Source organism: Dryas octopetala, chromosome 1 (genome assembly GCF_963921425.1).
Source record: "Dryas octopetala chromosome 1, drDryOcto1.1, whole genome shotgun sequence".
NCBI classification, from domain to species: Eukaryota; Viridiplantae; Streptophyta; class Magnoliopsida; order Rosales; family Rosaceae; genus Dryas; species Dryas octopetala.
The window spans coordinates 6,801,200-6,825,258 of NC_141366.1; the positions used below are offsets into that span (position 1 = coordinate 6,801,200).

General features: G+C 36.0%; 3 protein-coding genes across 6 annotated transcripts; 1 reads left to right on the forward strand and 2 right to left on the reverse strand.

Annotated features, from left to right (window-relative positions):
* Positions 1 to 4,625: 4,625 nt before the first annotated feature.
* On the reverse strand, positions 4,626 to 8,177 carry LOC147297103 (putative beta-D-xylosidase 5). Its single transcript, XM_086229005.1, has 7 exons — positions 7,725 to 8,177; positions 6,950 to 7,255; positions 6,616 to 6,785; positions 6,387 to 6,487; positions 5,912 to 6,253; positions 5,399 to 5,812; positions 4,626 to 5,306 (listed from the first exon to the last, which is right to left on the reverse strand). The coding sequence occupies exons 1-7, from the start codon at positions 8,175 to 8,177 to the stop codon at positions 4,699 to 4,701; spliced, it is 2,394 nt and encodes a 797-aa protein (XP_086085131.1). The 3' UTR covers positions 4,626 to 4,698.
* Positions 8,178 to 10,927: 2,750 nt separating this feature from the next.
* On the forward strand, positions 10,928 to 13,414 carry LOC147297104 (mitochondrial ATP-independent inner membrane protease subunit 1a-like). 2 transcript variants are annotated; one of them, XM_086249598.1, is made up of 5 exons: positions 10,928 to 11,094; positions 11,195 to 11,419; positions 11,537 to 11,647; positions 12,486 to 12,549; positions 12,971 to 13,414. In XM_086249598.1, exons 1-4 carry the CDS (start codon positions 10,951 to 10,953, stop codon positions 12,546 to 12,548), a joined length of 543 nt encoding a protein of 180 aa, XP_086105724.1. In that variant the 5' UTR covers positions 10,928 to 10,950; the 3' UTR covers position 12,549; positions 12,971 to 13,414. The 2 variants fall into 2 exon arrangements, with proteins under 2 accessions (XP_086105724.1, XP_086105719.1); XM_086249593.1 differs by lacking the exon at positions 12,971 to 13,414 and having other exon boundaries at positions 12,486 to 12,829.
* Positions 13,415 to 13,629: 215 nt separating this feature from the next.
* On the reverse strand, positions 13,630 to 20,066 carry LOC147297105 (tobamovirus multiplication protein 1-like). Of its 3 annotated transcripts, none has more exons than XM_086249571.1 (13): positions 19,679 to 20,066; positions 18,407 to 18,457; positions 17,651 to 17,684; positions 17,182 to 17,268; positions 17,044 to 17,095; positions 16,669 to 16,837; positions 16,425 to 16,520; positions 15,468 to 15,528; positions 14,854 to 14,918; positions 14,585 to 14,659; positions 14,419 to 14,494; positions 14,117 to 14,283; positions 13,630 to 13,997 (listed from the first exon to the last, which is right to left on the reverse strand). In XM_086249571.1, exons 1-13 carry the CDS (start codon positions 19,781 to 19,783, stop codon positions 13,974 to 13,976), a joined length of 1,062 nt encoding a protein of 353 aa, XP_086105697.1. In that variant the 5' UTR covers positions 19,784 to 20,066; the 3' UTR covers positions 13,630 to 13,973. The 3 variants fall into 3 exon arrangements, with proteins under 3 accessions (XP_086105697.1, XP_086105688.1, XP_086105706.1); XM_086249562.1 differs by having other exon boundaries at positions 13,632 to 14,003; XM_086249580.1 differs by lacking the exon at positions 14,585 to 14,659 and having other exon boundaries at positions 13,632 to 14,003.
* Between the last annotated feature and the right edge of the window lie 3,993 nt (positions 20,067 to 24,059).

Consider the following 24,059-nt stretch of genomic DNA (forward strand, 5'->3'; position numbering starts at 1 on the left):
ACCAACCTAGCTTACTTGCAGCTAGCAACCCTTCTTAGTTCTTAAGCCCAAAAGGGCCAAACCAGTTAGCTAGCTATCCTGCCATCAAATGACACATTTTCATGCTTTTCCCTACTTCTTTTTTACCTGTTTGCTAAAAATTTTACAATAACTGAAATATAATTTATTTAAATCAAGTTTCACATGTGGATGAGCCGGGGCCGGGCAGTCAAGATATGATGAAGATCATCTCGATTAATACTCAACTACCATGAATAGCCGACTACAATTGAGGAACGGTAACTTGGCTTTAAAAACTCCCAAATTAAGAGTCAAAAATGTATATATGGAGAAGTAAGAAAAGTGGGCAAAACATTAAAATGAGTTATTTGGAGAAGTTATCCCTCACAAAACCAGGACAGAAAAAAGCTAGTAGTGTGTATATGGATCATGCTCATGCATGATACTACACTAATTTCCAAGTATTAATATTGCAAGCACATGCACTCAACATGCATTGTTCATGATATATGAAGATGAGCCCATACATATTTTCACCATCTTGCAACTTTCATTGCAGTACTAACAGCTAGTACTACATGCCACAGCCTCGATCTAAAACATGTGAAACCCAAGACAAATTAAAGATTGCTGTGAAGTTAGCAGCTAGTCTCGTGAAAATTAATAATGGAAAAATTCAATGTACTTGTTTTGCAATTTCCCAATATTAATACTTAGATTAAATTTAGGTGTGCGAGGGTAAGTGTTCACCATCACTTGTTTGTCAATGATCAAAGCATTTGATTGAGTACTTTTCCAAAAAATTTTCTTGCTTTGGTAGCATTTTAGGGATTTCTTGCATTTTTTTCCTTTTTGAGTTCAGTTTACATATTGGGGCTTTTTTCCATTTTAGGGCTTTCTTTAATTTTTTTTCCTTTATACGTACAGCCTGACCATAAATGCATAATTAATATCATTTTTTTTAAAAGGCATATAAATCTTCCCTATTATATTTTGTTTTTTGGCCAATAAATGTTCCCTATTATATGAATACATAAAGCACCATCAGTCTTCATATTATGAACAAAGAAATAAAACCAAGATTTAATTAAGAGAGAGTAGAGGAAAGTGTTGCTATTGTATTTTCTTAGCTACCAAACATATATTAAAGAACAATTTAGAGTATAGAAATATATAGTACCACTTGTGACTCGGTAGCTTTGAACTTGCCACCACCACCGTCGGAAAGGGGCTTCTTCAGGGCCCTAGTGAGTAGTGCCCTTTGCAAGGGTAGCAATGTTGGGCGCCTTTTGTGTGTGTGAAGAGCGTGACGAGCAAGCTTGGTGAAATGGGGAGTGAAGAAGGTGGTGAGTATGAGAAAAGGGTTTTACCTTGGAGTCGTACTACGGCGGTGTATATTATCCATTAAGAATATGACACGTGTTTCTGTTTGATTGGACTGTATGAATTTCTGCATTATTTCTTTTGAGTTGTTATTTACACACCATTTTTCTTTTTTTTACACACCTCTTCTTAAAAAAAACCAAAATAAAAAAGATACACACACCCTTCCCTCTCTCCTCTCTCTCTTTTTGCCTTTCTCTGCAAATACCCCCAACCCGACCCACCCTTCCTCCTTCCCCTTTCCATGCGCCCTCCTAGACCCACCAACCCAGCAAGCTCGACCCACCCCTTCTCCTTCCCCTTCCCTTTCCCATGCGCCATCTTGGACCCACCAACCCAGCCACCCACTGCTTCTCCTTCCTCCCCCAGCCAACCACAGAGGAGAGAGTGAGAAATGGAGAGCTAATTATTAATTTATCCACTTTTTTTTTTTTGAATAATTACTCACGTACAGTTATAACTTTAATTTCCTCTAATATCTTATTTTAGATTTGATGCGACATATTCCAAAAATTAATATTTTCAAATCATAAATAAAACTTTCTTATGGTGGATTTATGGTTTGTTATCATGTTAATTAAATGTATGTGCTTTCAAAATGAAATTCATGCTTAATTAAAGAAATGAAATTTGTGTCCTAACATTTTCCAAACATGAAAATTTAGTGCTGCGTTTATTTTCCACTGCGGAACTGTTTAAAGGAGATATATACCAACTTCATTTTAACCTACTATATATGAGAAATGCAAATAATACATACAATTTAGAGATATAGTTAGAAAAACGCATGTGCAATGTATACATGTATACCAAACAAATTTCCAGCTAATAAAAGTACATGCATGTCAAATATATATTAATCCACTTTTCAAGTTAACTACCTCTTTCCATTGAGATTCAAAGATTTTTCCAACTAGAAATATTTATTGAAAGCACTAATTAATTGAAAACATAAACCCGTGTAAGGTGAAAAATGTTTAAAGGGTATCAATAGTAGAACAATCCTCTTAATTTTTTAGTAATTTCTATTTATATAGTTGTATATGACCAAAAAGTTTTTACAAAGGACAACATATATAGTTACTTATATAAAATTTCTTATCTTATATTAGTCAATAATATATTTTAAAAATTACATTTTAGTCAATGATTCAGCCCACTACTGGATTTACTTGAAACCCGATGGAAGTCCATTTTAGTAGAACAATCCTGGACCCACCCCTCCTCCTTCCCCTTCCCCTTCCCCTTCCCATGCGCCATCCTAGACCCACCAATCCAGCCACCCACTGCTCCTCCTTCCTCCCCCAGCCACCCCTTCCTTCTTCCCCTTCCCCCTCCCCCGACGACCCACGGCCCCTGCCAAACCCGACCCACCACCGGTCTCCAGATCAGAAGCTTATGTCGACATCGACGGCCTCCTTTTCCGTCCGGCCAAGGGTTGGGTGAGTGAGAGAGAACTTAATTTCATATATGCATAATTCTCAAGATTACAACCAAGGGTATGGCTGCTAGGTTGAAAAGCCAGAGAAGGAGAGGGAGGAGAGAGAAGGAAAGAGAGAGAGGTGGGGTGGGTGTGTAACTTGTGTTTGAGAAGATGAATATTTTGGTAATAAAAGAGGTGTGCAAAAGGAAATTTTAAAGTTTATAAAGGATAGAGGGTGTGTTGGCAGAAAAATAGAAAAAATTGTGAGTAAAAAAAAAAAAGTATGCAAATAGCAACACTTTTTTTTTTTTTTTTTGCTGGAAGAAAACCTTCTTTCTAGCTAAGGACGGATCTGTCCTTGCCCATTCACATTTTTGCTTACCCAATCCACCACATTTGTCTTAAAACTCAATTGATCTTTCACCACACTCCACATTTGTCTGTTTATTAATTTGTTGGTTTTTAGTAGCCTACCTTTTTGGCATTTTTTTTTTGTTTGAGAAAATTGGGTTTTTACTTTTCAGTATTGGAGTAAAAGGAGTTCTTTTTTATTTTTCGGTGTTACAAAGGGAGTTCATATTATTATTATTATTAAAAATAGTTCTTTATGAATTTCGGGTGAAAAGTAAAGAACAAAAAGTTAAGGGAATGGCTAAATAATTCATGTTCTCTGCTAATTTCCAAGACAACCCACCCAAAAATAAGAGTAATTAAATTCCGTAAACATGAACAAGAGTAATACAATGGTTACTGGAAGTCTGGAATAAAGAATATAAAATGTGAATGTAAGGGCAGATCCGTCACTGAGCCGGAGGGGAGTGAAGTCATGGCTAAAGGAATACAACTAGCTGTGGGCTTATGGACCAAAGGTAGTCATGAATAACTGGGCCTGAGTGCTGGGGGCCCAAAATTACACTATAGCATCAGTCAAACTCCCAATTACAAGTGAACTACAGGTTCAATTTAAAATATCCTCTGCTCATATCACACCCACAAAGCCCCATAGTTTCCCACAAGTGCCTCACCAGCATGTCAAACTCACCCACACCGGCCTTCCCCATATGCTAAACTTTATATGCTAGTTTAGTACGTGCGTGTTTGCTTTGCTTGCTATATTAATTTGATTAATTCAATCTTTAAAATAGTAGTTTGGTTGCATATTTATAAATTCACTATAGATATATTCGATTTATAATGAAAAACTATTCAGAATATAACCTTTGTTTAGCATATGCATATGCATGCTACTCCCAAATTGATTATGGATCTAAAGGGTACGTGACTCACTTAATTTAGGCCAATTTTTATAGGGCTAATTATTATTACATACACTTTGCACCTAACCCGGCCAGATATTTTATTTGTCATATGTAAATTGAAGAGCAATTGAGCATAGCTACATTACTTCATTTATATATATAGATCGATATTGATGTTACATCCTTCTTTGGTTGTCCGACGTGTACGTGTAGGTGGATGCTATAGTGTACATGATTGATGCTAATGACAAGGAGAGATTTCAAGACACAAAAAAGGAGCTGGATGCTCTTCTCTCGGATGAGTCACTGGCAACTGTCCCATTTGTCATCTTGGGAAACAAGATTGACATGCCTGATGCTGCCTCAGAGGAATATGGGGTATGCCCAAGCAAATTAATACTAGTGGCACTCGTATTAATTTGTGATATATCATGACTAAATAGTTTCATTTTTCTAGAAATTTATAAGACTACGTACACATCATGAACCAATTAAAAAGGAGAAGAGAAGTTTATTAATCAGTTGGGCCTACTGTGTACAAGTTGAAGATGAAAGAGGAATATGAAGTACCATCAACATGCAGCTAGCCTACTAATTATTCATTCACAATTAAGAGCCTAATATAAGCAACTACTAGTGCTTAAGGTTGACCTGAACAGGGAATGAGAGCCTATCTCCAACCACAATTGTGTGCCTGCCTGATGGTAAAAGCTTGTAACCAGTGTAATCAACAAGTCCCAAGCTCTTGTGAGCACTAAACACAAAGTCAACCTTCTTACTCTGTCCAGCTTTCACAAACACCCTCTGAAAGCCAATCACTTGTTTGATATGTGTATCTGCAATGCCTTCTGGAGGCTTTGAGTAAACAACAAGCACCTCACTACCATCCCTGGTGCCCACATTCTTTACTTCAACTTTAAATGCAAATTCATGCTCATAATCTAAGTCATCTGCAAGGATTGCAGGGCAGTGTGGCTTGTATGCTTCATCTTTATACTTTATATCACGGCAGTGCTGAGACTTGCTCAACAAAATGTCCAATGTTTTATGTGCAGATGTTAGAGTGTAGTTGAACTGAGTGTAACTAAGGCCATAACCAAATGGGTAAACTGTGGAGCCATTGTAGAACTTGTATGTGCGACCAGGATAGCCTAGGCTATCAATTGGCCTCAATGGCATGGATATCATGGGTAACATATCCACATAACCAGCTTCATGCCATGTTAGGGGTAGCCTTCCTCCTGTAACATAGTGAAACGTTTCGAAAAATAGAGAAATTATAATTTGGTCTTGCAAATTTGGAAAATCCTTCATAACATAGATTGGTGCTTACCAGGATTGTAATGCCCGAATACAACATCTGAAATGGCACGACCACCTTCTTCACCAGGGTAGCCAGCCCACAATATGGCTTTGATGTTATCATTGTCTTTGGCAAAACTGATATCGATACCACCCGCAGACATGATCACAAGAATCGCTGGACCCTTTGAGGCTTGAGCAACTTGGTTGATAAGTTGAGTTTGGTAACCGGGAAGAAGGAGATCAACCCTGTCCAAGCTCTCTGCCTCAACCGATAAGTCCAGTCCAGCCAAAATTATTGTTACATCAGCTTCCTTTGCAGCTTTCATGGCAGGGAATATCAAGCTGTCATTTGCACATGCGACTCCATCACATCCCATTTCATACTTCACTTTTCCAAATGTTGAAAAGGCATCAAGAGGTGAGATGTACTGGCAAGGAATACCTACACACACAAATTGAAAAAAAATTAATATGTTATTTTGGAGATGTAATAGAGATGAGACTCAATACGGCCCATACAAGTGATCCAATAATTCCTTACCTGCATAGTTTCCAACCATAACCGTTGTAGCATTGGCGTGAGGCCCAACAACGGCTAGTTTTTTCACCTTATCAGAATTCAAAGGCAAGGTTTCATTCACATTCTTTAATAAGACAATTCCTTCTCTGGCTGCTTCTCTTGCTAATTCAATATGTTGTTGGGAGCAGACATCCTTCTTGCCAAGTGATTTGTAAAGAGGGTTTCCATCAAAGAAACCTAGCCTCATAAGCACCACATAAAGGTTCTTGAGTGACCTGTCTATTTCTTTCACCTTCACCTTTCCTTGTTTCACCGCATTTTCTGTGTAATTGGGGTAGTAGATTCCACAGTCCAAATCCAATCCTATATTAAATAATAGGAAAATTAATGAATCGAAATTGTATATGTATTAATTAAAAATCTGGAAATTAAAGAATTGGCTAGCTGGACAAAAAGGGTTCAATATAATAATTCATGACAAGGAGCTAGTACTAGCCTGCTTTTAATGCTTGTGCTGAAGCATCCTCCTTGCTGTCACCAAGCCATTTGTGGCCATTTACCATAACTTCAAGAGAGTCACAATCCGAGACTATATAACTGCAAAATGAAAAAAAAAAAAAAAAAAAAACAAATTAATTGGTATCTTAATAGAAAAGTACAAAGAAAATTGATTTGGGTTTAAGACTAGGAAAATTTAGGTTCATATCTGATTAAGTTCTCCATACCCATTAAGATGCCAATCTCCTCTAATGGTATCTTTCAAGAGCTTTGGATCAGCACAAGTGGGTATGCCATTAACACGGTTATAGGAGCACATTACACTGCTAACATCACCATCTTTAATACACATCTCAAATGGTTTAAGGAACGTTTCTGCCATATCTTGCTCTGTCACCTTTTGATAAAAAAAAAAAAAAAAACAAACAAATAATTAACATAATCAGAAACATTAGAGAATCATCATTATATTCCGCACCACATTTTGTGACCAAATAATATGTGGTTAGAAATTAAATGTGGTCCTTCTAACATTATTTGAAAAAAAAAAAAAAAACTCACCCTCGCATCAAAATGGTAGCGATCAACGCCAAGCCAGGCGTCAACATCATAGGCGGCATAATGCTTGCAGCATGAGGAAACTTTGAGAGGCCTAGAGTTCAAATCTGTGACATTCTCTGTGCCCTCAACATCCTGCAAGCCTCGCACGTAGTTAGCAGCATAAGAGCCAACAACAAAAGGGTCTTCACCGGGTGTCTCTGTGGCTCTTCCCCACCTGGGATCCCTCACTACATTAACGTTGGGACTCCAATATGTCAATCCAGCCCTTCCTAAATTGTACATAGCTCTTGCTTCTGTTGACACAGCCTGAAATGCAAACAATTAATCCATTAGTTTAATATAATCGAATTAGTATTCACACAATCACATCTGACATTTTGCATAAATTAAGATGAGATTCACTTATATAACTTGACATTGACCAAAAAGGTTTTGACATTTCTAATTAATTAAACACATTTATTATCAGACCGAAAAAACAATTAATTAATCACATTTATGATATAAGAAATAGGACTAATCATCCTGACAAGAAAGAATCTCCTAATTGGGAGCATGACTGACAAATTGGCATTATCGGTTATTCAAGTGGCCCCTGGTGGTCTGCATGGTTTTGAAATTGGATGTGTACGTGCGCTGTGTAATTTTGTTTGTTTGGGCGCAGGTCTTAGTACAAAGTAATTGCCAACCTTGCCGATAATTATTTAATTAATGCATGTTATTCATCTTCTCCAACCAAAAACATAGAAGAAAATATTGGCGAATGCATGTATACCTGGCCAATCTGTTTCCACAAAGACTGGTTAAAGGCCGCAGTGGTAAGAATAACAGTGGGAAAACTTGTTGAACCTGGAATAAGATCGTCGAAATAAGTGCCGGGACCGACATTAGACACACCATGGAGTGCCTCAGACCACCACTCGTACTTGGGCAACCCAAGCCTGGGAACCCCAGATGCACTATTTCCGAGTTGTGCCACTTTCTCTGCCAGTGTCATCCTGTCCACCAAGTCCTTGGCCCTCACATCATATGACAGCAAAGAGTTACAGAAGCCGAAGTCCGACATGTCCAACCCAAGCTCCGAGTACCTTGAAGGATCACATACATGGGTCAAGTTTGTATTAATGTCATTGGAGGAGTCTAGAAGGGCTCTTCTAGCATTGGAAGAAGAGATTAGAAAGGAAGCAATAGCGAAAAAGAGAATGAGAAGAGTAGCAAAGTTAGACATGGTTGATTAATTACTCTCTCAAGGTGTGAAGATTGTGGGAAGCACACTACGAGTATATATAGTAGTAGGGACTAGGGAGCCTCAGTTCACTGATATGTTGTAACCATAATATCAATCTCTTATCTTAAATACGGTCAAAGTTTCTGTTTGAGAGATCTCAGGAGGATCTTAAAACTCTTTTAGATAATTCGATTATTTCAAATGGATACTTAATTTTTATATTTTTTTTAACTTAATAATTGCTCAGGACATGTTGATATCTATGATATGGATAACTTCAGTCATTAACCTCTCATCCAAAACTTTGAATAAGAAAGGGAGAGCTAATTATTAATTTATCCACTTTTTTTTTTTTAAATAATTACTCACAGTTGTAACTTTTATTTTCTCTAATATCTTATTTTAGACTTGATGCGACATATTTCCAAAAATTAATATTTTCAAATCATAAATAAAACTTTCTTATGGTGGATTTATGGTTTGTTATCATGTTAATTAAATGTATGTGCTTTCAAAATGAAATTCATGCTTAATTAAAGAAATGAAATTTGTGTCCTAACATTTTCCAAACATGAAAATTTAGTGCTGCGTTTATTTTCCACTACGGAACTGTTTAAAGGAGATATATACCAACTTCATTTTAACCTACTATATATGAGAAATGCAAATAATACATAGAATTTACAGATGTAGTTAGAAAAACGCATGTGCGCGCAATGTATACATGTATACGTACCAAACAAATTTCCAGCTAATAAAAGTACATGCATGTCAAATATATATATATATATATATATATATTAATCCACTTTTCAAGTTAACTACCTCTTTCCATTGGGATTCAAAGATTTTTCCAACTAGAAATATTTATTGAAAGCACTAATTAATTGAAAACATAAACCCGTGTAAGGTGAAAAATGTTTTTTTTTTTTTTTGGCCACAAGGTGAAAAATGTTTAAAGGGTATCGATAGTAGAATTAACAGTCCTCTTAATTTTTTAGTAATTTCTATTTATATAGATGTATATGACCAAAAAGTTTTTACAAAGGACAACATATATAGTTCCTTATATAAAATTTCTTATCTCATATTAGTCAATAATATATTTTGAAAAATTACATTTTAGTCAATGATCCAGCCCATTACCTGATTTACTTGAAACCCGGTGGAAGTCCATGTAATTTCTTGTAATGTTAATTATGTCCTTTTTTGTACAGTTTGTAATTTGGTTTATAACATTTTAGTCAATGTTGACTATAATAGTATTTTGAAAAGTTTCATTGACCTATTTATAATATTGAAACTTTTTATTGACTTTTTTGTAATCGACCCATATATAATATTAATTTCATTTTGAAATAGTTTGTAGTTGTTAAAATTAAGGTACTCATGATTAGAACAATACCCAAGAACACAAGCTTCCAACAAATTCCAAAGAAAAATTTGGTCTTACACTACAAAATTTTCATGCGATCTTAAGAAGAAAGTAGAAGTTTATTAATCAATCTCGCCTATTGTATACAAGTTGAAGGTGAAGGTGAAAGAAGACTTTATTCTTTCACAATAACCTGATCGATTACCACTAAAAGATTTTATTACAATGACCAATTATTAGTGGTAAAAAGCATGCCTGATGGTAAAAGCTTGGAACCGGCATAATCAACAGTTCCCAAGCTCTTAGGAGCACTAAACACAAAATAACCTTCTCGCTTTGTCCAGCTTTCACAAACAGCCTCTAAAACCCAATTACTTAATGGTTTGGCATTTGTATCTGCAATGCCTTTTGGGGCTTTGAGTACTCAATAACCACCTCACTTCCAAATGAATAATTCAATTCAACTCAAATGAATTTCTTATAACTCACCTGTATATATAGATTTATTTCAATTTTAGAATTACAATAATGCTAAGGATCTCAAATTTATATCCTAAATTTGAATTTCAAATGATGTATCATTATACATGTTAGTGGTTTATTTGTTGTGAAATAAATAATCTTTAAGGTGAACAATATATAAATCAATAAAATACTGATACATCATAATTTGAAATTCAAATTTATAATATAAATTTGAGATCCCTGTTCATTTGCCATGTCAACCTTATGTAAGGCTCCAAATAAATGCTTAATTACCAAAAGAAACTACAACTAATTAAAGAGAACTAATCAACTAAACATGGGAAATGCATGTTAGACCAACCAAAGGGAATTAAGTACATCAAAGCAAACAAGAACCAAAAACCCAATCACCCCAAACTGATATTATTTGTTCATATTAACTTTATTTTAATAGCATTATATTGAAACTAATAATATTATTAATTCTTTGAGATTGTCTCATTACCCTTGTCTTTAGTAGGGCTAAGGTGAGAGTTTATATGCCTTGCTATAATAATAATTTCATGGTATAAGTGATGCACGTGATAGATAACTATGTAAGAGAAATGATGCACATATAGTCTTATTTGCTATAAACCCAAATAAATCCTTGGTCCAAACAAAACTATAGCTTTCGACATAAATTCAAATATACCGATTAGATATTAGTTAGTACTATTTCTCTTTTCATAATGTTGAAGAAATTTCAAATCCAAATCACCAGTCATCCTCACATAAAAACCATAAAAAAAAAAAAAAAAAACCATAAATTAAAATATGGGCTGGAAACATATCATATGGACTTTGTTAAATCTGAAGCCCATAACGAAAAGCCCGTAAAGGCAGTGAAATAGGAGTACACGAGGCAGAGTCTCCCTCGCTCTCTCGGGAGAGATGGCGCTGAGATACCTGAGGCAGTTTCTGGCTTCGGAGGCGTTTGAAAACGCAGGGAGAGAAGTACGCGACGTCGTTCCGAGACTGGCAAAGTTCGTCTGCTGCATCCAAGTCGCCAAGGCACACCTCTTCACCGTCGCTCTGGTAAGCTGTAACTGCTCCCTCACTCTCACACACTCCTCTTCTCTCTGAGGCCAAAATGACCAAAAAGGACGAAATGAGAGTTGTGATTCCATGTGTGCAGTGCTACGGTCCCAGCATGCTCCCAACCATCGGTCTGGCCGGCAATTTGTGCTTGGCTGAATGCATCTCGACTCGGTTCGACAAACTGGGTGTCGGAGACATTGTCCTCGTACGGTCCCCTGAGGTTCCTCGGAGGATTGTGACCAAGCGCTTGATAGCCATGGAGGGTCAGTCTGTTACATACGTCGTCGACCCTAAGAACAGTGATAGGTGTGAGACTATTGTGGTATGTTAGTGTGAGACTTCAAATTTTCAGTCTTGGGTTTTGTTTTGGGTAATTGGTTTTGAATATTTCTGGTTTTTCTTGGGGTTTTGGAGACTATATTGTTGTTGTTGCTAATAGGTTCCTAAGGGACACGTTTGGGTAGAGGGAGACAATATCTATAACTCACATGATTCAAGAAAATTTGGGCCTGTTCCTTATGGTCTTCTTCAAGGCAGAGTCTTTTGGAGGGTGAGACTCTTTTCTTCTTTTACCTCTGTTTGAATCATTTATGTATACATTGTTTTGATCGGTTTTGGATTGACTTGCTAAGAATAAAGGAATGCATCTATGTTGGTATAGTTCTTGTTAAAATAACTAGAGTAGGTGGTTAGTTTTCGAGCGGAAAGTGAAGAAGATATGCCTTTGAATTTTATGAGTGGTAGGACTAGTGAGTTTCGGAGATGATGTATGAAATGTAGCTTCAATAGAAGTTCAAACAGAAATGAAGTAGTGGTGAAAATTAGCAAGCATTAAGATACATAGAAGCAATTGTTGTTGTGTTTTTCACAGGGAAGGTTGAAAAGATGTGGTACTACTAGAACTAAAGTCTGATGGATGTGAGCAAAGAACTGTCCTTTATTATCTTTGTTTTCTTGCTTTTTTTCCCTAGAATCATGGTCAAATATGATATATGACGGAGATTGCTTAGCAGTTAACAGATTATATTATGTCATTAGTGGAAATTCAAGAAAATGCAAACAGAAGAAATACTTGCAGCAACAACTTGAAATTCAAATTAAGTCAAGACAAGAAATACATAACCCTAGAATCATGATCAACTTTCTGAAATTGAAATCCGAATTTTATACTAAGAGTTGTTAATTTTCACATCTGTGGAACTTGATTAAGTTTCTTACTGTTTTAGGGTTTTTGCACTCGTAGTATTATATTTTTTTTTTTCTTCAAGTCTCATTATGAAGTTGAGACTCAGGATTTTCAGTTCATATTTCTTTGCCCTATATAATTATCTTCTTTAACGGAATTTCTTTAATCCTAAGATTTCTCATTTTTATCATGTTTTCATTAGATATGGCCACCTAAAGATTTTGGATCATTGATGCAAAGCAAAGGGAAGGATCCTGTCTCATGAGGTACACCATCGAGCATGAGCACTGTTAATGCGCCATTTGGAATGCATTCTTAGTTTTGGAATGTTATGCTTTAGTAATGAGAAAATCTTATTTTGAAGCTTCTGCTCATAGGGAATATAGAAGCTTGATTTTAGCTTGATTTTTGTTCTAAAGAAAAGTGGTTTTGTGACACTTTCATGTGCATGACTAGTGAAATTTGTATTCCCAAAATGTTTGAAGTCATTAAGTGATTATTCTCCATATATTCATGAGATCTTACCACTTTTATTTTTTGTGTTCATATAGACTTCTTTTCCTGTTGAATCTGCGGTCAATTACTTATGGCATAATTAGTTGATATGAAGTTTTGCAAGAGAGAGAGAGAGAGTTAATATAGGATGGTAAATTTGACTCACTGTTTAACTAATTTATTATTTACAAGACTGGCATTCCATGGAAGTGGCCTTGAGGTTAATGAACCAACATTTTCGAATTGTGGGAAAAGAATCATATTTGTCAGAGAAACAGACCTGATATTTTAAATAATCCTGAGAAGTCTGGGTGGCTGTCAAAGTCAAGCTATTAGCTTTCCCGCAGAAGCTTGCTGAGTATCTTGCATAACAAGGCATTTTTATAGGTGGAGTTGTAATCTTCAGGATTTGGGTTAATTGGGGGCTTTCGCCTTTATGGATTAAATTTGATGCAGATTCCATCACGCCATGACTATGGCCTATAGGTTGAATTTGAATTTCTTGTCTTGAATCAATTTGAATTTTAAGTTGTTGCACTCCTCCAGAGGAGCCTTTTCTTATGTGATCTACCACATGTAATCTCCATTTATGGTTGGAATGATTGACGTTCGAAAGGAACTTCACCCCCTCAAGGGAGAATTAGTTAATTTGGGATAACGCATGGTTTCTTGGCATGATTGATTTTATTAAGGTAAGTGGTACTTGCATTTTTCAAAAAGCTTCTTGCAATCCAAAGGAGTGCAAATAAGTATTATTCACACCTCTCTGGAGGAGTGCAGGATGCTTTATAGGAGGTGCAAATTGTACTCCCTCTACAAACACAATTGCAAAAGGCAGAAACCCTTTTCTCAGCTTTAATAATGAGGGCTGTAATGAAATATCTTGAAAAAGGAATCATCTGATGCCATAAATGCAGAACAAAGCAGCACATAAAAAAAAATATCCCTCATTTAGCGTATTGTTATGTACATCCCTAAAATGTCAAAACCATGGCAATGGCGACTTATGGCTGTACACATTGCCTGTCAAGGATGAATCTGAACACCCTATTGATCTCATCATCTCATTGTCAGAAGTTGTTATCTGACTTTATTGTTCACTGATTCTAGCTCACTTCATAAATTGGGAGAGCAAGGACATGCTTTGTATGCAGGAACACAAGCAAGATAACACACCATGCATACAGGAGAAGAGTTATATGGGACTTGCTCTTGATATCTGCACCTGAAAGCTAAAGTCAGTGAGCATACACAAGAGAGAGAGAGAGAGAGAGAGAGAGAGAGAGAGAGAGAAGCATCTATTTCTTCAAAAATACATAAATGAATAATAAATGAAACCTGGTTCCGCAAGCTCATTGCAGTAGTCCAGCTTTGAGGAAGTTGTGGGACTGTGGAACTCTCACTAACAAAAGTTAATGTAGTTGGTTCTTCTAGTATGTTAGCTGTTATTGAGGGTGGTAATTCCCTCATGACCCATAATACAAAAGCTGAAGGTATTGATGAACCTGACAAAACAACATAAACTTCATAAGTTCAAAGAATTTTTTTAGTGGCAATTGGAAAGGAGGGTAAAACAAATGCTGTATGTTTCTGAACCCCATTAGATAAAAGAACAGGAAAGGAAAATTAGAATTGCCTACCTACAAAATAATACAAAATCAGTAAAAGAGAAGTATAAACACCATTCAAACGCTGTCGATGCCAATGGTATAGCATCTGCATAAAAATTTGAAGTTTGAGAGATCCATTAAACTTGGATATGTGATTTAAAGAAAAAATTGTTTGGCTAACAAATAAAATATGTACAGGAATATCAGTTAATAGAGCCACGAAAGCACTTGAGGCGAAACATAGAACGGAAACAACAGCTAAACCTGCAACCTGTCAACAATAAAATGTTTCCATACATTATTATCAAAAAGTTAAATGCAAGATGGATTATAAAACCAGTGATATATGCTTGTCAGACAGTACGACTTCCGAGCGATCGTATACTTCAATAGATAGATGAGTTGAATTATAGACAACATCAGACATGGCAATTAAGAAAACAAACAAAAAGATGGATTGAATACCTTCCACATCTCAGAAGAAGCTCTCTCAGATCTAACTTTTCTCATTCTCAAGCACAAGAGGAGTCCTAAAAATCAAAGAGAATGCAAAATATAACTTCAAGGACATGTCTTGGGATCATCAAGTGCAGCCAAAACCATAAAATTAAGCTCCCACAGTTCCTCGCTAGTTAGATAATGAATCAAAAGATGACTCACAGATCCCCCATCTTGTTTGAAAATATAGCAATACTCTCAGATTAAGAAAAAAAGAGTATATTCCACTGGGAGGCTGACCAACCAAAAATTCCAGTTTATGGGGGTGCCTCCACAGAACTCCTTCCAAAAGAATAGTGACCTCCTCCCTTTAGAATTCATTCCGAATGATAGGAACATCACACACAAGCACCCTTAAATTGGAGTTCAACTACCTACTCCATTAGGAGTCAAACCCTAGACGTGTTCCTTAAACAGGGAAGAGTACTACCCCACTACAAGGGCTGCTAAAAGGAGAAAAGAAAAAAAAAAACTTTATCCTGATTAGGGTATATAAAAGTACAAACAAAAGGAGCATAAAATATGCACAATTACTGAAAATTTGCAAGAAAATACAAGTACCTAATATGATAGTTACTCACCGTAACATGCTAATGCTCCTCCTAATAATAGTATTGCTATTGCAAAAAGATCCACATAAACCTGCATTAAGATAAAAGTCAATGCACCATGACTTAAGTGCCTGTCAATTAGAACTATGAATGAAGAAAGCTACATAATTGGTTAGAACAGTGAAAACCTTCTTTAAACCATCAAAAAAGGAAGTATCTACACACCTTAAATTAATTTACTACACTAATAACACTTTGCAATCAAGTTATAAGCGAAAGCATCATTTGCTGGTTTGCACACAAAACTGAGGCAGCAAAACCTTGTTTCTTTTAGCACCTAAATATAGTAAAGATATAATCTTCTGTTTTGACCCTAACCTACAGATGCCCTTATGTAGACTAACAAAGAATGGTGCTATTCACTCTTCTGAAATTTGAAAACATGCAATTTACTCAACAAGTATCCATTTCCAGTTGACAAATGACTGTAGAGGAAAGTCAAACCACCAGGCAACCTACTCCCTCAAGCCAATACTAATAAGTTAATAACTAGTCTCCAAAGATATGCTCCATTATATTATCAATACTGAATTTGGTCCCATTTAAGGAAAAAGGAGATCTAAGGGGTGACATGGGGGGAGGTTTTGCCTCCTGCTTACAATTTTCAACCTATAGAGCAATTAGCAAAACTGGCACTACCATTATGCTATTTACATTTACAGCAGCTACGTGCCCAAATAGGTCATTTTGAAATCTTGGCCCCAAAAAACAACATTCATATGTATGGACCATAAACAGTATTGAATAATGGAGACAAGAAAATCGTCAGTTCAAACTAACAAGCATTTAGATGCTTCAACTCATGTCATAGCAGTAAACCATGTCGACATAAACTTTTATGTTAACCAAAGGCAGAAGGGCATTCTGTGACTGCATGAATGAAATAAATAAATAAATAAGAATCAAGAATTAGTATGCTTTCCATACCCGAGCCACCACTGCAGAATCAATCAGATTTTTCCCCATCCCAATCCAGATTATCACAGCACAGGCCATCATTATAACAAAAATTAGCACAGTAACCTGGTAGATAACTAGTGAGTTAATCAATCTAATATTAATTTGCACAATGGATGTATACAAGGGGAAAATAAAATGACAATTATGGATAAGATATATTATATTATATATGAGTAGACAGTGAACAAGAAACTTTGAACTGTTGCAATACCAAAATTACAATTCTCTGGCGACTTCCAATATGAACAAATCGCAGAGGAAAACACTTTCTATGACTATTTGTGTCCAATGAATTTGTTTTGCTAAATGTCTTTTCCAACAAAGCTTCCCTGCCTTCATCCTCCTCATCCTCATCATCTGCCTGATGGCACAGGTCAACCCTAAATATAAAATAAAATGCCCCCAAGAAAAATTTCAAATATAGCTCAGAAGAAACAGTGCTATTTGATAAAATTATAAAATTGAGGAAGACTTCAAAGAATGAAAAGCTAAGATCACTATACTTTCTCATATTTTAATAAAAGCATGTGACATAAGTTTTGGATTATTTAAACTGACAAAGAAGAAAAAGAAGTAGAAAACTTACCAGAATGATAAAAGTAGAAGAAATGCGGCAAAAAAGAGAATTTTGGGTAATGCTGCAAAGAAAATTTTTTTACCGTCAGATACTTTGACCAAGAACAGAAGATAGATATATTGCTTGTATTTGAAACAGGAAGCATACCCATGAGGCTAAAACCACAAGAGTTAGACCAACATTGCCACCCCTTGCAAGCAGCAAAAAGAGTTAATACAAAATAAATTAAGCAACCTGTCATGGACAATATCAAATATATTAATTCAGATTGAATCAAAGATGTAAAAAAACAAATATGCTTGCCAAAATCATAAGTCAATGGTAAAATACAATAATTCAGTTTGAATGATTAATTATGCATCTTGATTACTTGAATAATGCAAAAGTTATATATATATATATATATATATATAGAGAGAGAGAGAGAGAGAGAGAGAGAATATCAAGTGATTTCAAAAGCCAGGAAAAAGGGGCCAATTATAAAATAACAAAGCTCATCTTAACTCTTAAGCATCATAAATAAAGGCAAGTGTTCGTGAAATTGAGAGAGCGCATCAGAAGTTCTATTATATAAAGAATAGAAGGCAATAGTATATTGTGAATTATAAATTCTTACCCATATTAGAAGAGCCAATCAACAGATGAAAAACCTGCAGTTTGACATTAATATGTGTCACATAATCGCATGTGTACAAGTGTGCATACATACATACAGAATGGATTATTAAATTACAAATATTTACATATATACACATACATGGGGGGAGTGGGGGTGCTTATTTGTATAGAAGAGATAATTCACAATCATAAGAATGCATCAGCATTAGAATGAGTTCACCAAAAGTACAGCAGGGTGTGTTAGCATCCATCATGCACATGTACCCATTCTTCATTTTCCTCCCCATCCACCCATATCTTCTATGAAAGATATTTAAGCATAAGTTATTTGCTCTTGTGGTTGCTGATTTAATTTTCTTACCAAGTCCTTAGGGCCAATTGCTATAGACGCAATTTTTCTATGAGACCCAACCTCAGAAATTGCTAATTCTTTGGTTGTAATATATTCTGGTACAGCCCAGTTTTCTATAACAGAGTCACCCAACATTCTTCACATTAGGACAAATTCCTTGGAAGCCTCAATGTCAAGCTACTTAACAGGAACAGCTCAATGCAATTATGCAAGAGCACCCAGTCCATCAGTTACCAGTAAACACAGTCCAGCATGAGTAGGTTAATCTAGCCATCTATGTTAAAATTTACCTACATCATGCGCACACACACACAAGCGCACACAAACATGCAAGCCCGTACGCACACAAGAAAAAGTAAAATGAATTTGAATAAGGAATAACAAAGCATAATTATTACTTACTTTTTGGCGAGTCCAGCCAAGTTGTGAATTCCTCGAGTGAATCCTAATTAACTGAAATCGTAGATAAAGAGAACTCAGAGTCATTTCAAGAAATTAACTATATAGACATCAATCATGGACTTCCCTAGTTTTCCTAGGTTGATGTCACATCAAAGTGTGGATACACATAAGAATGTATCTTCGAGGATAATAAGTTACTTCCCTAATTGGAACTAAAATTAGCAGACTTTGAGAATGAGAGGATTTGGCAGTAATCTTAAAGTCACGTCTGAAAGTCTCATGCCCTAGATATTCTTGTAAGTGAGGATGATTAGGCTAGGTGATTTGATGTTTCCAACAAGCATCCTAGGCACACCTTTAAGCTAAAAACAGTTACAATTGCCTACTGACCACTGCAAACAGCATTTTCTCAACAATGAGCTGCGTGTAATTTGTATTCACTACACTAAGTTCCAGGTATTCAGATTATTATCTCAAACAATCTAATTATCCGATCAGATTTTCTTTGTGTATCAGTTAAATATAAAAGCTATTTGTTGAATTCCAAAATAATTCCTTGCCTCCAATTCCCTCTATTCTAATCCAGGACAGATGTCTTGTGAGGGTTACATAACAGCACTTTGGGACCCTGGACAAGAACCTAAGCAACCAATGGGACCACCACCTGCTCTCAACCAGACATTTTAAGTACCTAACCAATATAGTTTCTGGTTGGTCTAAAATCAAGACATTCACAAACATATGACAAATTTGAATTACATTCAGCTCAAGAATATTTAGTTTTCCAATTCTATCAACATAAAACAACTGTTCATTAAACTGGAATAGCCCACTTGTTTCTTTTTTCTCTTTTTCTTTTTGTGGGCTGACACTTGTTTCATTTTTCTCACTTCAATATCAATCCCATCACTTTTAGATGACACTTCAACTAACTATCTAACACAAGACAGTACCCTTTCCATAAGCTCAGCATTAACTAAGCAAAAGAGAACCCAATTACCAGTCCACCAAGATAATCAAATGAGAAGCAAAGTTATCGAAAACTCGGAAACATTCCAGATAAATACAAAATGCCCATTTCAAATTCTCAAAACATTCAATCCCACCCAGTGTAACCAATCCAATTTCTCAAGTTTCACACTAAAACACAATCCCAACCTACATTGACCATCTTTTCCATAATAAAGCAAAATGAAAAACAAAGTCTCCACAAAGCCCAATTTGACAATGCAATGAACACAAGAACCAGATAACAAAGAAGCAGAAACAAACCTGAGAGAATGCAAGAACAGCTATAATGCCATCAACAAGAGCAAGACCCACATTCACACCCACCAAAACCCTTGGAAAGCAAGAGCCTTGTCTCAATTCAAACATCCTCGAAGGCTCCAACTCTCTCTCTCTCTCTCTCTCTCTCTCTCTCTCTCTCTCTCTCTCTCTCTACGATAACCCACTTTTCTCTGTCTGTCCCTAACTTTCTCTCTCTAAAAATTAAACTAAATTAAAAATGAGACAAAGAGTTCGTTAGCAAAAGCTATTTGGTCTGAAGCTGTGAAGAAGCGTACGGACGCAGAATAACACCTTCTCCTTGATGGTATCTTTCATGACGGATCTGTGTGTCTGTGTGTGTTGGGCTGATTTTTTGCGGTTCTGCCCCACAAACAACACAATCTTGGAATTGAGTTCACAGAGGAAAACCATGGTGGTATTTGTGGTAAGTACCTCCAAACCGTGAGGGTAGATTGATAATTTTGACAGATACTGTCTTTTGTCTGATTCTAGCACGCGGGTGGCTTCGATTCTCCCATGAATATCAATATCAATATCACCCCTTTTTGACCCAACGGGTTTGACTTGGTATATTAAGCCAATAAGCTCTCAGCCCTTAAGATCTAAGCCAATAAAAATATAAAATTATTCTAGCCCTTACCCTTCTTTTTTTTAAGTAATATTTCGTGGACTATTACTTACCTGTTATTTGATTTATTATTTATAATAATTTTATATGGGTATTATAAAGTTTGATAAAATTTATATTACATATTGATGTGACAGTATATAAAGTCTGTATCCTAAATGTTAGAGGTAAAATGGGGATTGTTTGGACTTGTATTTTTGAAATTGTATGGTTAAGTAATAGTATTAGATAGACCAAATTTCACTTTTGGTTCTTATAGTTTGGATCAAGTTATTTTTTATCATATAGTTTTAATTGTTTTAATTTTGGTCATATAGTTTATAAATTGTTACAATTTAAGAAAAAGTTGGCATTTTCTTTTATTAAAGGGAAAATGTTAGCAACAGGATTATAACTATACTTCTATTTTCAATTGAGGATTTCGTTTTCACTTTTCTTCAATCAAGGACTATTATTTTTCAAGTGCTTCAATTAAGGATATTCCGTCAATTCTGTCAAAACTTTCGTTAAAATTGATCATGTGAGGGTCACGTGACCAATTTATAAGGGCAAAAAAATATTTTCTCACAAAAAAAAAACTAAATATATTTAAACACATTTAAAATCAAAACAAAAAATTTCCTCCATCTCCCACCTTCGCCACCCCCTGCACCATGTCGACCCAACATTCCCCCCACCCAGCCCAGCCCCACCCCGCCCCTCCCCTCCTCTCCCCTCTCCCCTCTCTTTTCTCTCATATCTCTGCCTCTCTTATCTTTCTCTTTATCTCTGCCCCCTAGCCAGCTCCCCCTCCCCGTCACAGTTACTCATCCTCGCCCCATCCTCCCCATATACCATCAACATCCTTCCCCCCCTCCACCACTCGTCCCAGCCCTGCCATGGCCCCATCCAGCTCCACTACCCCAACCCAGCCCCGGCCCCGTCGCAAAACCCAGTCAACCTTTAACATCAGTCTCAACCATATAATAAACAAGTTTTCCTTATCCCAACAGCATCTGATAATAGAAATTCAGCATAGCAATGTTAATAGCATTCGCACCTAAAGACCCTCCAAGAACCAAAAGAACCTGAGCCTTCTTCAACTCCCTCATCTTGCTAGAATTTAGAAAGAAATGCGCCCTTGCCACGACCTTAGACACCTGCTTCTTCAGAGACGACCTCACCGGATTCCCACAAACCACACACTTACAATGTGAGGGGAAACAGTCAATGGAGGAATTGAAAGCCACAAACACAATATCAGCAAAAAATGAGAGAACCCAATTGGCTAATCCCGGTACAACGTTCTGTTCTTGGATTACAAGCTTGACCCCTTTTACCTTGGCCGCCAAGCATATAAGGACTAACACATACCCACTAGTACCGAAAAACAAATTGGGGGTTGAAATCACGCAATTTTTTGTAACTGTGAATGGTGGACCTGATCAAATAGTAGAGAATGAGGAGGTTTTTTAGGGAGAGGATTGGGCAGTGTAATTTGGCGGCAGGTACGGTGTCAAAGTCGTAGCCGGCAGAGGGGATTGCGGTGCTTTCCATACTATTGGGTGTGCCTAGAAAGAGGATTTGGGTGGTGGGGTTGGTGATTTTGAGCTCATCGACTATGGCGACGGTTGGGTATATGTGGCCCCCGGTGCCGCCTGCAGCGAAGACCACGCGGAGGTTGTCGACGACGGCGTTTTGGGGTGTGAAAGTTTGGTCATTGGATTGCTTTAGCAACATACAGAAGGTGATCTTGAAGGTCCTGCAATGAAAACAGAGAGAGAGAGAGAGAGAGAGAGAGAGTTAGTGTGTCTATATATGTGTGTATGTGTATGTGTGTGTGAGAGAGAGAGAGAGTTGGAGAGACTTTACTTACCTGTGTTTTGTTAAGGGGATGAGGCGAAGTGGAAAAGTTGGGAGCTTGGGAGTGTTGGGTCGACATGGTGCAGGGGGTGGCGAAGGTGGGAGATGGAAGGAATTTTTTGTTTTGTTTTTAAATTTGTTTAAATTTATTTAGTTTTTTTTAATGAGAAAAGACTTTTTTGCCCTTATAAATTGGTCACGTGACCCTCACGTGATCAATTTTAATGAAAGTTTTGACATAATTGACAGAATATCCTTGATTGAAGCACTTGAAAAATAATAGTCTTTAATTGAAGCAAAGTGAAAACGGGATCCTCAACTGAAAATATGGGTATAGTTATAGTCCTTTTGATAACATTTTTCCTTTATTAAATCTTCAAATTCATTATAAATCATTGTAGTTTTAGTCATATATTTTACATACCGTTAGCAATCCAATGATGAATGTAACAAATTAATATATGAAAATGCTTTCATACTCTTGAATTGCAACGATTTGTAAATTACATGACTAAAATCATAATAATTGAAACTACTAGTATAAAAATAAAGCTTAACACAAACTATAGAGACCAAAAATGAAATTCAACATAATAGATTAATAGGTATAGGATAATTAAAAAAAAAAAAAAGGATTGGAATCTGTGGAGTAAAGGGTTAAAAATTAGAGTAATTAAAATATAATTATTTTTTTTATTTGGAAGATGGAAGCATTGAAATTGGAAATTCTCCAACATTGTAGAGAGAAGTACCGACTATAAGCTAATTGGTAGAAATTCTACAAGTAATGGCCACGCACTGTATGGTACGTGGACAATTTCAAGCATGTATTGATGTGGGTCCTATAATGAATCTGATATGTATGTATGGTTGAGATTGCTCACACAAGTTGGTTGTCCATAGTAATTTCTAAGGTGTTAATATTAAAAAAAAATATTTCTAAGGTGCTCAATTTGGAAATAAAATATAAGTGATGTTACGGCATTTAATTACCAAACTTTTTCCTCATATTTATAGGTCGCTTCACCAACACAAGGACCATACACCATTTCTCAAATTCCTTTGTATCAAATTATTGCCCACTTCTCTACTTTGTGTTTAGTGTCATTTGCAATGGTCTCTGATGGGTTTAGAGTAAATAAACCATGAATGTCAAAATAACGAAGGACCGCCAAAAGATTGAAATGAAGATGAGAGATAAAGATTACGAATTTGACCAGATCATTACCTCCTGCAAAGGGTGATTGTCAATTCATAAGGTCAGTGAACGAAAATGATCATTTTATGGTAGTGTCTAAATAAATAAATCGAATTGTATTACTCTCTTGCATGGTCTCCTTTAATATTAGGCATATTTACGAATAAAAAAATAAAGTCTTAGATGCATCCCATTCATTTTGTTTGTATTTGGATCTATTTTAAAATTCATTCATGATAAGTTAGAAATTTTAATTATTTATCGTATTCACTAATATCAAAAAATTTGGATAATAATTTGCCTTTATAATTACTCATAAGGTATTTATCTACTGGGTTTAATTCTAACCCAATTGGTGCATCTAACTATAATGGATCATGCTCATTGCTAATGAGCCTAATGTTCTATCATCTTAGGCCCAAATTAGCTTGCAAGTCATTTTTGGCCTTTTTTTTTTGGTTAAAGATTTTAATGGAAGTCTTTTTTTTTTGCCACAATGGAAGCTTTAAAGCAGTCATATAGTCCATGACCGGCCTTGGGCTATATGCCATATCCCTCGGTTGTTCTCATATGCAAGAACATATATGCTACGTGGCAAACACAGCACAAGGCAAGTGCTGTGCAGCATTCTCCTATAGTTTTAATTGATACCCAAAACTTAGGGTGCAAAACATGGTTAAGGATGTTGGGATACA